Raw genomic sequence first — 13,276 nt, 5'->3', positions numbered from 1 at the left:
GAGTGGGGAAAAAATGGAGCAACTCCTTGCCTGTTTAAGTGTTTGAGCCACATTGTGTGGGAAATGAGAAACACATTTATGGCAAGTGACTAAAATTTTGTTTAAGTGTCAGTCAATAATCTGGACTACAAGATCTACATCTAATGACAATTGTGCTTTCTTCTTCCTCCTATCGTTAGTGTCCAGATCTTTCTTCTTCCTTCGGCCATTCATGAGTAGGCTTGCGCTCCTCCTCCCCCCATGCCACCACCCATGGTGCCACCTTCTTCCCCTCTCCCACCCCCACCACCATGTCCATGGTTCCCCCACCCTGACCTAGCCCGGCCGCCTCTACCGCCACCAGAGCCCCTAAATGACCCACCAGCATCCAAATCGCTTGGCTGGCCTTCCTCCCTAAACCCCTTTCCTTTTAAGGCCGCTAGAGTTTGGTAAGATGAGAGGTAGGGCTCGCCAGAACCCTAACGAGCAGATACAAAAGGAGGAAAAGGAGAAGGAGGAGGACGAAGCCACCTACCTCACCGCAGTCACCGTCGCCGCCAGAGTTGAACCCGCCGCTGCCAGATCTAGACCCACCAGAACCCTAAGCCAACATGGGTGGGGGCACAGGGAGGCGGTGGGATGTGGCCGAGGGGACGAGCTCACTAAGCGCCAGGGAGGATCTTGTCGGGGAGAGAGATAGAGAGCATGCGATGGCAAAGAGATAATCCCCCATCATCGTCCATCGCCCTACCGAGGCATCCTCCCTCATTCCCTCCCCCTCCTATCGCTGTTTTCTTTTCCAACTCTGGCGAATGACCATGACTCCCCCGCCCTGACCTAACCCTACCGCCTCCCGCCTCTAGGGCCTTGAACTACCCAATTGCCTGGCCTACCTACCTACCTAGGGCCCCTCCTTTATCTAGGTCACCGGAGTTGGGAGAGAGAGGAGAAGCTCGGTAGACTTGGGATAGAGAGAGGAGAACTCATCGAAACCCTAACTAGTAGATCCAGGAGGAGGAGGAGGAAGTGCCAACCTTGCTGCCGTAGTTGGTGCCAGAACCCACCTCCATCATCGAATGGGATAGAGGGAAGAGCGCGTGCACATCAGGCACGTTGGGGAGGAGCCACCGCCGAATCCTGCCGCCACCACCGGTGGGAGGGAGGAGACGCATGTGAGCAGGGTGCATGGGACATGGGAGCGAGAGCATCGTCTGAGTGTCACTCAAATGTTAGGTGTTTCCTCTATAGGAAATGTGCTAAAATAATCATGAAAATGCTAGAAATCCATTAAAAGAATCAATATTTTGGGGATGAATCAAGTAAAAGAAAAATGGACAAGCTCCTTCCCTGTTTAAGTGTTTGAGCCACATTGTGGGAAAGCATGAAACACATTTATTTCTCATGTTTTGTGCGACACGCACTCACTTGACACATAATCAACGTAGGCATTCGGCGGCTACGACCATCGCTTACGTAAATAAGCCGCAACCGTCGAACATAAAGATTTAGCTATATATAAAAGCTATTAGTTTCACATCTTTTGCATTATACGCGGTGCTTCACACGCATCCAATGTGAACGTTCAACAGACACAAACATCGCTTATGGTGTAAAGACTTGTTTGGTTTCACATCGTGCAAACTTTCCTGCTAGACTTAGTATTCCCGGGCGATAGATTTTGGTTGTCTGAGGTCAGATTTGTTGCCTGGCAAAAGCTGTCTGGCTTAGGGTTCCATACAAAACAACCCCTAAATGCATCACAACCACTGGACTCTATGTAGCCTAGTTGCTCAAGTAGAGATTTTGTTATGTAGACAAGATAATTTTCAAGTGCGTCCCACGCATCTAGGGCACAACACCTACGCCCCATGTTGGCCAATCCCTCTTCGTCTAGTTGGCTCAGAGGGAGAAGGGACACATCTTGTTGGTACAAATCTCACCATAGGAAAGTGAACTGATCAAACCGACACACAGAAAACATACAACCAACAAAGAAAAAACACCATTACCCACCCCAAATGTGAATAGGAAGAACTACTAAATAGGGCAGATGCTATATTCTAGGCGCCTAAAAAATTCATTTCTTTCTAGCGATGCACTGTTCATCTTCCACCTCTTGCCATGGCGTCCGCACTGGCTTGCTCTCGCCTCCGTCGCCACCCACTGCCCCACCAAGGCAGCCTCCATCTTTCCCTCCCCCCTCCCGCTGTCGCTTTCTTCTCCAACTCCGGTGAACGATTGTGACTCCCCCACCTAGACCTAGCCCCTCCACCTCCACCATCGCCAGGGCCTCGAACTGCCCAGCCACCATCCCCACCTCCTGGCCTACCCACCTCCCCGAGGCCCCTCTTTTTTCTAAGGCCACCGGAGTTGGGAGAGAAAGAGAGGAGAAGCTTGCCAAAGTTGGGAGAGAGAGAGAGACGAGAAGCTCGGTGGAACCCTAACTTGTAGATCTAGGAGGAGGAGGAGGAACCACCTACCTCGCCATCGTCGAAGGGGACAGAGGGAGGAGCCACGTGGGGAGGAGCGCGTGCGTGTCGGGCGTGTTGGGGAGAAGCCACCGTAGGAACCCGCTGCCACCACTGGAGGGGGTAGAGGGAGGAGTCATGTGGGGAACGCTCACTTCGCCACGCGTCAATGACCGAACGTGCATACCGATCACCTTTCCTAACCAACCATGGATCAGGCTCGGGCGGTGTTCATGTCGGTGGATGCTCGAACTTCCCATGGACCGACCCTTAGCCCCCAAGGGACGATGCCACTGATCGCATGTGGCCATTACGTGGCTCGCCTCTGGATTCTCACGATCTAGGGTTAGTGCCCGAGCTATCGAGATTGTTTTTCGTCCAACTTCGGTGGACGTTGGAGTATCATGGGCGTTCCTTGAGAGTGATCAGCTAAGTCTTGGCTTTTTCTCAGGTGAGTGCTTGTTGCCTAAGGCCGTCGTGTGCCGAAGGCTGCTCAAGTTGTCGGCAAAGGCAGTTGTTCTTTGCCTCGAGCATATCGTTCTAATAGAGTAGTCGGAGGCGAGCCTCGTGGCTGGTCTCATAAGAAGCATCGGGAGTGGGTGTGTCGTCCGCTGGGGGAGTAGGACAATACAGTGCAAGTTTCTCAAGTTTCTCCCAAGGTCACTCGGGATCTTGCATGCTCATGTAGCACTTGCGTTGCTTTGAGGGCTCGACGTCCTCTTCCTTTCCCTTTTCTTCATCCGACCCCTAGTAATTGAGGAGGAACTGATCATAGTCGAAGTCATCGAGATCGACGATGGGTTGCTCACCATTTGGGTCGATGTCAACCCATTCTTCCGAAGCTTCGGCCATCACCTCATCACCATGGGTGATCATCCTGACGAATTGGGTGGCGAGATTGCGTAGACGTCCAGGAGAATCCTGATCATAGGTTTGGTTCTCCTTAGTACGAGATTTGGCGGGTTCCGCCAAGGCTTGTTAATGCCAACTTGAGTATGTTGCCACCGCATCCCTTAGTCCGGTCGAGAAATCAGAAAGAATGTGGTCGGGTAGCCACAGTAAATCTAATATAGGACCCAGTATGGATTCTCCCATATTCGGAGCGCAGCGTCGAGGTCATGTTCTCGACCAATCTTGGTGAAGATGCCACAGTCGTAGTGGTTTAGGTGTTAGGCGAGAGCGCGCAGCCCTGCGCCTACAGCTTCCTCTAGTCTGGCAAAGAATGCAAAGACCAGGGGAGGCTACTCCTTCTCCTCCACGGGTGGCTCGGGTTCTTGCAGCTACAAGTCCCCGAACCGATCGGCGATGAAGTCTAGGTTGCTGAAGGTGATCCTCCCGCTTGGCTGTATTTTCTCCACGTCATCGTCGAAGTTGAAGATGATTCCCATTTGAAACACAATATTAGTCTGTGTGCGAAAGGCCCCTACCTGGCACGCCAACTGTCAAATGATTTAGCTCCGGTAATGCCTAGCAACTGCTTCGCGTAAGAGGAATCAGACGGTAGCACACGAGACACAAGATTTATACTGGTAAAGGCCGCTGTGTAGCGTAAAACCCTAGTCCAGTCAAGGGTGTTGCTCTTCTTGTATTCGTATGCTCGGTTACAGGACAGTTGCTCCTAGCTACGTAGTAGATGGGATGAAAGGGGTTGAGATTGATCCCGATCGTGAGGTCCCTACCCTCCTTTATATAGGTTGAGGGGGTAGGGTTGCAATGAGAGCGATCGGCTAACAGATGGGATTGCTAGTTTGTTACATGGAAGGCGTAACAGATCAATTCTATCCTACTATCGATACGACGGCGCCGGATATCCTCGATACGTTGTGATCTCCAAGCTAATGGATTCATCTGGTCTTCGTGGGCTTCATCCTTCGACGTTCTCCATCCGCCAGACTAACGTCACGCCAAATATATGGTCGGTGAGGGTAACCTGGCCCATATATCCGACAAACAGCTTCTTTATATCTTATGCGCACTCTAGAGAATCATTCCTAATCTCTACCTTTGGCTAGAGAGAAATCCAGAGTAGAGGACGGTAACATTTGGAGATCTAATTAAAGAATCTGTTGGAGGGCTTTTTTTCACCAAAATCTATATTCACACCAATAAAGAATGATAAAAAGAGGCATTTTGGAGTTGCTCTTAGCTTCTCGGAATTGGGGAAGATGTTGGAGCAGGGGAAGAGATAAAATTGTAAAAGATTAAAAAAAAATCGGTGTAGGGGAGGAGACTAATTTTGCTCGGCCACATTATAGCAAAGTTGTTTTCAATAAAGTTCTGATATAAGCAAAAGAGGGGGAAAACACTAAAGATTTAAAGGCTCGCAACTTGGCGATGTAGATGTGAGCCGATACCACTTGCTATGGACCAGCTGACCAATATGCAATTGTCCAGCTAAGACTGAAGTGTACTCTACCTTGTAAAGCGAGAACAAATTTCAACATCTTTGGAGAGTAGACGGTCCAAGTAACACTTGGAAAATAAACAAAGCTCGCCCTTGAGACAAGCATGTATCAAGTTGTTGCTTTTATAGATTGTGGAACCGTCAGGGAATGGTAGCGAGTGTACAACACTACAACGTGTTGGGATGGCCCTCCATTGGGAGGTGTGTTGGATCAGAAACCAACGCCCACGATCTTCATCTAGTGTCAGTTCTGTCTCCTGGAACTGAAATCCTAGACGTTGGCTCTTGACCCGACGGTCCAAGAGGGAGGTCGTGATCCACACTTTCCTTTTGCTTTCAGCCTTGCATCCTTGTTCATGGGCGTCGAGGTCACCAAATTGCAAGCCGAGGATGACCAGCAAGATGCCAAGCCGATGGCACGCGTGTGGACTGGGGTTGCAGATGACAAGAGTATATTTGCGGGGATACTCATGCCGGCCAAGTTGGGTAGCCAGCTCACTTGCTGGTTGCTGCTATCATTCGTCACGCCTCGGCGGCCAAGCGATCAACCACTTGGCTCCCCGGCATGCCAAGTTGCTTGCTCCCATGCATCTAATAATGCCACAGCGAACAAGTGTGCGCTGCTAGTTTTCTTTCACGGGCACTGCCACTCTGCTCGTTGCAGTCCTCTTGTCCTGTGATTGCGATGTTCATAACTTATCAGCCATAGAATAGTGTTTTTCTCTCACAACAAAACAGCATTAGCTGGCTTATCAGCCGCAGAAACCATCAGCCAAACAGTTTTACTCAGAAGTTACTGCCACTACCCGCTTCTAAGGACAACAAAGTGATTGGGCTGCTTGGCACAAATATATTTGGAGAACCATGCTAAATCCAGGGAAATATTTTCAGGCTCTCCACACTCCTTGCCATTCCAAGCACTCCAGCGATAGTTAATCTACTGATACCCAACATATACTCTTGAACTTCAGTCTCAGAGCACCTCACCTGTGCAACAAAATATATGCCAGCAGCACAGAGCACACTGATGTTTTGCAATGCAACAGAGGACCCTTCCATGGAGACTTGAGGTAAACACATCTCATGGGGTGGGGTCAAAACCAAAACTTTGCAATAACATTCACACTTACAAGTTACAACAAAATCTAGGGAGAATTCAGTTACACGGATCCAACAACAGCATTGAGATTTTCCCGGACAAGGAAATCTCAGGCAAAGATTTCTCTAACAAGCCAGTCCAGGCTCGGGTACGCAAAATACAGTATCAGGAACGAGGGAAGTGCAAACAGCACAGTGATAAGGACATACAATAACAAGACTGCTGCGCTGGCAGGGATCGCATAGAGCACTATGAGGAGGAAGATGAACACCAGGGGAAACTTGGCAGTCAAGTGAACCAGGAACGACAAGGACTTGCGCAGCGAAGCTTGTACCCTCTCTGCGTTCAGCAGAGGGACCCCATGGTTGCCATGATTGGCATTGGTGGGCAACGTGTCAACCGGTGGCGGAAGGTGGCGTCTAGTGGGATTTGAATAGCCTGCATTTCGATTTGCTCTGCTGCTGCTTGAGAGCCATGGAGTCTGTTGCTCACTATGAATACCTGGGCGTGATCTGGCCCGCTCGCCATTCATCCCCTCGACCATCCAAAGGAGGAAATAGTTCTTTCGTGGGAATGTGAGGTTCCCTTTGTAAAGTATGCGAAGTGACAGGAGGTTGCACCAGGGACAGCAAATGAAGAATGGTAGCTGGATCGGCACAGTTGGAACTTTGATGACAGCCCACTGAAGTCCTAGGATGCAGTTCTTGCACATGGTGTGGCCACACCATAGCACAAAAGGCACATTCTCCACTATGTTGAAAGACTCCCAACATATTGGGCATTCCAGGCCTTCTTCCCTGCTTGTGCATGAGGATGCTTCATCGTCAGAACAAGCAGCACTCAAAGAAGTGCAATTTGGGGGACTCTTCTTCCCCAGCCCAGATGCGCAAGCGTTTGATGCAAAACCCCACATCTCAGTAAGCTATCTTGAAGACCCTGATTTCACTTGTATAAATATTTCACTTGGGGGTAGACCTGAAACAACAAGTGAACCATGTATCAGAGCTTCCACAGAGAACAACGGCAATAATAAGAAAGATACAATGTATAGCTGATGTTAGCATTTTAGAAAGAGGGGAGACAGAAATCTATAAGAACTTAGAAAGATGAATGTAAGTTGGTGGAAGATCAAATCAGATCACTGTGTAAGTATATATTAATTACCAAAGGGAGTGTGTACAAATGGGATCATTTGAAATATTAGCATTCTTCAAGAAAGAAGGCCAAATGACAAAGTGTCATACAAATACAAGAATGCACACAGCTAACTAGCGCTTTTACTCTAAACCACCCTCCTTCAAAAAGGCCAAGGGACAGAAATAACTATTCAGATATCACAAACATACAGGCATAGGAAAGCAAAGACACATAACAGAAACATATTTTAGGAGATATCAATACCAAAGAGATCAGCATAGAGTGACAATCGTAAGGGTCGTTTGAATCTATTGCTCATCACTAAGCAAGTTTTACTAAAATTAAAGCATGACTGCACAGGATCATCAACCAAACATAGTACAAAAGAAACATTGTGCTCTTCGCAGACATTAACTTAATGAACAAAGTAATGGTATACTCAAACTATATAAGACCAACAGGCTAAGATGTGGAGCCACATTTTTTCTCATGTTATTTAAAGAAAACTGAACATAATTAGCAAGTGGAAAGCATTCAAACCACATACAAGAATAAAATAATTAAAGAAGTCTTAGCCTCTTGGGAAGCTTCAAATATGTAGATATAGCTGACAATTATGTTATGTTCCATATGACAATATCACTTACCAGTGCATCCTTGTTACAAGACTTTTAGGAGTAAAAGAAAGATTGTGCAGTTGACTTAAACTCACCTAACTAGTGCATAATTCACATATGGCCAGACTGTATAGCTACACTAAAATCATTCAAAGGCAGCCCAAAAGGAACAGAGACCCAAGAAGTTCTCTAGAGAAACTGTGCATGCCAATGACATATACCTTTATCAGGTAATACTGACACTTTGTGTTAAACCTTCATTTCTGTTGGTTTTCAATTGAGTACTATATTTACGAAACAGCATTTCCAATAGGCACTTTTCGCCTACACGGCCGTTTACACACTGTGTAAACGCTACACGGTAGTTTGCCTTGTCCATTTAATCACCGTTCGTTTAATGGCCGTTTAGCCCGAATAAATAAATAAACGATAGGTGAACATTTAGTCCGTTTAAATGTTTAGGCTAACACTAGGTCAACAAAATTTGACATGTATAACAAAGGTAGATCCATTTTGTGAATGAAAAGATTTCTATCCAACTAAAAGTTCTTAAATAACAAGGTATACTTTAGGAAATTCTTCTAACAAGCCTATCATACATCATTCAACAATCCACTATTGCTATAGCATATGCATTGCTTGAACTATTAGCATGTGCTGATAAGTGGTTGATCTTATAACAAATACAAAGAACTTATGAACCTATACACAAAACTGAGTTTTTTTTTAAATGTCTGGAGTGTAGTATTGTAGTGTTTCATGTTTTTTCTCCCAAACAAAAGCACAACTAAGGGCGTACCCAGTGCAGAGAGCTCCCGCTCTGTGCGGGGTCTGGGGAAGGGTGTCAGTGGCAAGCCTTACCCTCGCCTGTGCAATGCGAGGAGACCGCGACTCGAACCCGGGACCTTCCGGTCACAGGCGGTAAGACTCTACCGCTTGCACCAGGCCCGCCCTTCAAACAAAAGCACAACACAAATTACGAAATGGAGTATGCTGTGACACACTTGAAAGTAAAAATGCTCCAAAGAAATAAATTACAGAGTGGATGCTTTTCATCTGATAAACACATAAAAGAGTCAATGGCTGCAGTTCTCTAAAATGCTTCCTGAAACGCTTTATACAAGAGATATAGGCTTTTTGAACTGTGTGAGTGCAGATATTCAGCCTGTCTACAAAATAAGATATTGCTGCAAGCAAAGCAGATTGGGGTAATACCAAACATAGTGTGTGCACAATAAGGAAAATATCAACAACCACCTACCATAGAATTTCTTTCTCTGAAGCAACCTAGTAGTAACGAAAAACAATCAAGCAGTTGAGTGTTCAAACCAGAAACCAACTTCTTTGATTACTGATAATAAGAAATAGAAAGACACATAAGTAGGATAGAGAACCAATTTTTATCCAGACCTGGACAATATGAAACCACACCCAGATATTGAACCAAGAAAGGCTGCATTGTGAAAAGTTTTGGCAGATGCTTTAGCCAGACAAAGCTTAGTTAACTGGCTAAAGTGTTATGTTTTCGAGACACTTGGTTATATTCTAATGTATATTCAATTTTTCCTTGGTACAGTATGACTGATTATTGGACAGCCATGGGGAAACATATGATGTTTAGTGAAAATAATACGAAGTCTAATTTGAAACTGAAAATTTGTTGTAGTCTAATCACAACTAGAAAAGAAATCAGTGCATAAGTTTCTAAATTGATCAAATCTTATTAACCAAACAACCTTTTGAACTCCATGCTGACAATCATAGGTCATAACACTCTAGGAGAACTAAACATGAAGTAGGTTCCTAATACAAGTGGACATTCAACCATTCCTCTCAGAAAAAAGAAACTCAGCATATGGACACTACTTAGCAGAGTGGTTGAGCCGGTTGAGGTTGAACAGGGTACTAATGTATGCTGGAGACCTTTTTCCATGGTGTCTGTACTAGATTAGCAATACATGTGTTAGCTAATTTTTATTAATTACTACAGTATAAAAAATTCGCACCAAAAGACATCTTATGCAAAAAAAGGCTTGCTTGGATGCCATCCATGCTCATGTGTGTAATCACATTCTAGCTCTGTCACCGCCATCTCATGCGCAGGTAGCCTAACAACACCTGATCGTTGCAGCATGGGCACCAAATTTTTTCTACATCTTCTTATCCACAGATCAAATCTTGATACACTCAAATTGGAGAAATCTATCAGCAGTCCACAATCAGATTCCGTTCTTGACTGGAATATCCAGCAAGTCACTGGATGGAACAGACGAATCACATTTGGCACACTACGAATTAGACGAGGCATGCATGCATGGAAGTCAATTAAGAAGGAAAGTACACAAGGACGATCATATAATTCATAAGGTTTGCTTCCAGGTTAGCATGCATGCACATCCACTCATCCACCGCGCCTAAACTGAACCGTTAATTTTGTTACCGGCTCAAGCAACAAGGAGCGAGAGCCGGGTGAACGGAGGCAGAACGTGAACCCGTTTCAGCGAGCCCCACGGCGCGGCGGCCCCGGACCTGACACCGGCGACAGCGCTGCTGCTGGCTGGAGAGGTGCTCGGCCCAATCTGCTCGTCTGAAGCAAAGCGGACCAGGGTCGCAACGGCTGTAAGGGGAAGCACTCGAATCACAGGAAAGGGAGAGGTATCAGCGTCGGAACTCACCGGCGGCGGCGGTACGGAGGGAGGGAAGGGGCGCCGCGACCGCCGTCGTCGCCGCTTGGCTCGGTGGGAGGAAACGAATTGGGGATCTGCGGTGGCGGGGGTGAGGATGGCCGGCCAGTGGAAAATGGAAGGGAGCTGGGTTTGGAGGGTTGGGCGGCCGCCATGTGGATGCGGTCCACAGGTCTGCTTCGAGGTGGGACCTACCCGTCACAGCCTCTGACGTGGGTGCTACTTTCAAAAAAAAAATGGTTTAATAAAGTCAAGCAGCCAAGAGCTCATGGAATTTTGCAGTAGTAAGGGCCGGTTTGAATGCAAAGTACTTCAAAAGCTTATACTCCCTCGTTTTAAAATAAGTGCACATCTTGTAATTTGAGGAGTCAAATAATCTTAAGTTTGACTAAATTTATATAAAAAATACTGAGATTTATAATATCAAATAAAAAATACCCTAGAATTTCTTTCTCTGAAGCAACCTAGTAATAGCGAAAAACAATCAAGCTCACACCGGAAACCAACTTCTTTGATTGATAAATAAGAAATAGAAAGACACATAAGTAGGATACAGAACCAATTTTTATATCCAGGCCTGGATAATGTGAAACCACACCCAGATATTGAGCTGAGAAAGGCTGCATTGTGAAAAGTTTTGGCAGTCGTGTTAGCCAGACAAGGCTTAGTTACTTGGCTAAACTGTTACGGTTTTGAGACACTTGGTTACATTCAGATGTTCCTTGGTACACTATAACTGATTATTGCACGGGCATGGGGAAACATATGATGTTCAGTGAAAATAATACAAACTCTAATTTGAAACTGAAAAGTTGTTGTAGCCTAATCACAGCTAGAAAAGAAATCAGTGCATATATCTGATTAACCAAACAACCTTTTGAACTCCATGCTGACAATCATAGGTCATAATAAACATTCTAGGAGAACTATTCAACTCCATGCTGACAATCATAGGTCATAAATATTCTAGGAGAACTCAACATGAAGTAGGTCATAATACATGTGGGCATTCAACCACTCCTCTCAGAAAAAAAGAAACACAGCTTATGGACACTACTTAGAAGAGTGGTTGAGGTTGAACAGGGTAATAATGTATGCTGGACATAGTTTTTCCCGGTTTCTGTACTAGATTAGCAATAGCAATTTGACCCCCCTTTTCCACTATGTGTTAGCTAATTTTATTAATTACTACTTCCTCTATTCCAAAGTATAAGACACTTTGACTTTTCTAGATACATTGCTTTTATTGTGTATCTGGATTTAGCGCATAGCAAAAGCTATGTTCTAGAAAAGCCAAAACGTCTTGTAATTTAGAATGGCGGGAGTACAGTATGAAAAATTAGCACCAAAGGACATCTTATGCAAAAGAGGCTTGCTGGATGCCATCCATGCTCATGTGTAAATCACAGTCTAGCTCTGTAACCTCCATCTAATGCGCAGGTAGCTAACAACACCTGATGGTTGCAGCATGTGCACCTAAATTTTTCTAGGTCTTCTTATCCACAGATCAATCTTGATACAATCCAATTGGGAAAAAAAATATATCCAGCGGTCCACAATCAGATTCCGTTCAGCAAGTCACCGGATGGAACAGACGAATCACATTTGGCACACTAGAATTAGACGAGGCATGCACGCATGGAAGTCAATTAAGAAGGGAAGTACACAAGGGCGATCATATAATTCATAACGTTTGCTTCCAGGTTAGCAAGCTCGCACATCCACCGCGCCTAAACTGAACCGTTAATTTTGTTACCGGCTCAAGCAACAAGGAGCGAGAAACGGGTGAACGGAGGCAGAACGTGTACCCGTTTCAGCGAGCCCCACGGCGCGGCGGCCCCGGACCTGGCACCGGCGACGGTGCCGCTACTGGCCGGAGAGGTGCTCGGCCCAATCTGCTCGTCTGAAGCAAAGCGGAGCAGGGGCGCGACGGCTGTAAGGGGAAGCACTCGAATCACAGGAAAGGGAGAGGTATCAGCGTCTGAACTCACCGGCGGCGGCGGTACGGAGGGAGGGAAGGGGCGCCGCGACCGCCGTCGTCGCCGCTTGGCTCGGTGGGAGGAAACGAATTGGGGATCTGCGGTGGCGGGGGTGAGGATGGCCGGCCAGTGGAAAATGGAAGGGAGCTGGGTTTGGAGGGTTGGGCGGCCGCCATGTGGATGCGGTCCACAGGTCTGCTTCGAGGTGGGACCTACCCGTCACAGCCTCTGACGTGGGTGCTACTTTGATTTTTTTTAGTCACCAGCTATCGTGTCTGTGCGTCCATAACAATTTCTACTAAAAACACACGAATCGTACAGTAAGATAATAATACTGTAAAAATTAAATATCAACGTTAAAGTAATATTTAATCCAAAAAACAAAGTTTATGTATTTAACAAAGTCACGGAGTGCGCGGCGTCGTAGGCTCACAAACTCTACTTTATAGACATTTCCGTAATGCGGCTAAGATAGTGTTTTATATTGGTAGGAAGAAATCTTCGATATCCATTTCTTCCATTGTAATCCATTTTATCTAGACAATGTTTAAGGTAAGGGCACAGTTACAGTTTTTAGTAGCTTTGCGATATTGTCCGAAGCTATGAGATAATTGATGTCTTGCAATGATCCTTTCATTAATTTAGTTTTCTATCTATGTTTAATTGTTTATTCAATCTATTTTATAGGCATGCCGGTAGATAATGGATGATAAAATTCAAGCATCCATAATTTATCTCTTTGACTTTGAGCATGAGTTTTGTTTTTATTTTTTAATTGATATATTGTCCTTTTATTTTTACCGTAGTGTTAGCATGGACATGCATGAAAAACGAAGATGTCTTTACACTACAGAAATCTTTCAAGAAGATCATGCATAGATTATTCTTATATTGGATATTATATATATA

General features: G+C 45.6%; 1 protein-coding gene across 4 annotated transcripts; it reads right to left on the bottom strand.

Annotated features, from left to right (window-relative positions):
* Window positions 1-5,940: 5,940 nt before the first annotated feature.
* LOC136541926 (uncharacterized) lies at window positions 5,941-12,503 on the bottom strand. 4 transcript variants are annotated; one of them, XM_066534121.1, is made up of 3 exons: window positions 12,380-12,503; window positions 12,197-12,291; window positions 5,941-6,925 (listed from the first exon to the last, which is right to left on the bottom strand). In XM_066534121.1, the coding sequence occupies exon 3, from the start codon at window positions 6,861-6,863 to the stop codon at window positions 6,060-6,062; it is 804 nt and encodes a 267-aa protein (XP_066390218.1). In that variant the 5' UTR covers window positions 6,864-6,925; window positions 12,197-12,291; window positions 12,380-12,503; the 3' UTR covers window positions 5,941-6,059. The 4 variants fall into 4 exon arrangements, with proteins under 4 accessions (XP_066390218.1, XP_066390226.1, XP_066390233.1 ...); XM_066534129.1 differs by lacking the exons at window positions 12,197-12,291; window positions 12,380-12,503 and adding exons at window positions 10,145-10,291; window positions 10,380-10,507; XM_066534136.1 differs by lacking the exons at window positions 12,197-12,291; window positions 12,380-12,503 and adding exons at window positions 10,197-10,291; window positions 10,380-10,507.
* Between the last annotated feature and the right edge of the window lie 773 nt (window positions 12,504-13,276).

This window comes from Miscanthus floridulus, chromosome 1 (genome assembly GCF_019320115.1).
Source record: "Miscanthus floridulus cultivar M001 chromosome 1, ASM1932011v1, whole genome shotgun sequence".
Lineage (NCBI taxonomy): Eukaryota > Viridiplantae > Streptophyta > Magnoliopsida > Poales > Poaceae > Miscanthus > Miscanthus floridulus.
The sequence above is the reverse complement of the archived record's forward strand: the minus strand, read 5'-3'. Positions and strand labels throughout refer to the sequence as shown.

Excerpts from the sequence above, each read along its gene's own strand:
- LOC136541926 (XM_066534121.1), bottom strand. The coding sequence starts at position 6,863 with ATGTGGGGTTTTGCATCAAACGCTTGCGCATCTGGGCTGGGGAAGAAG.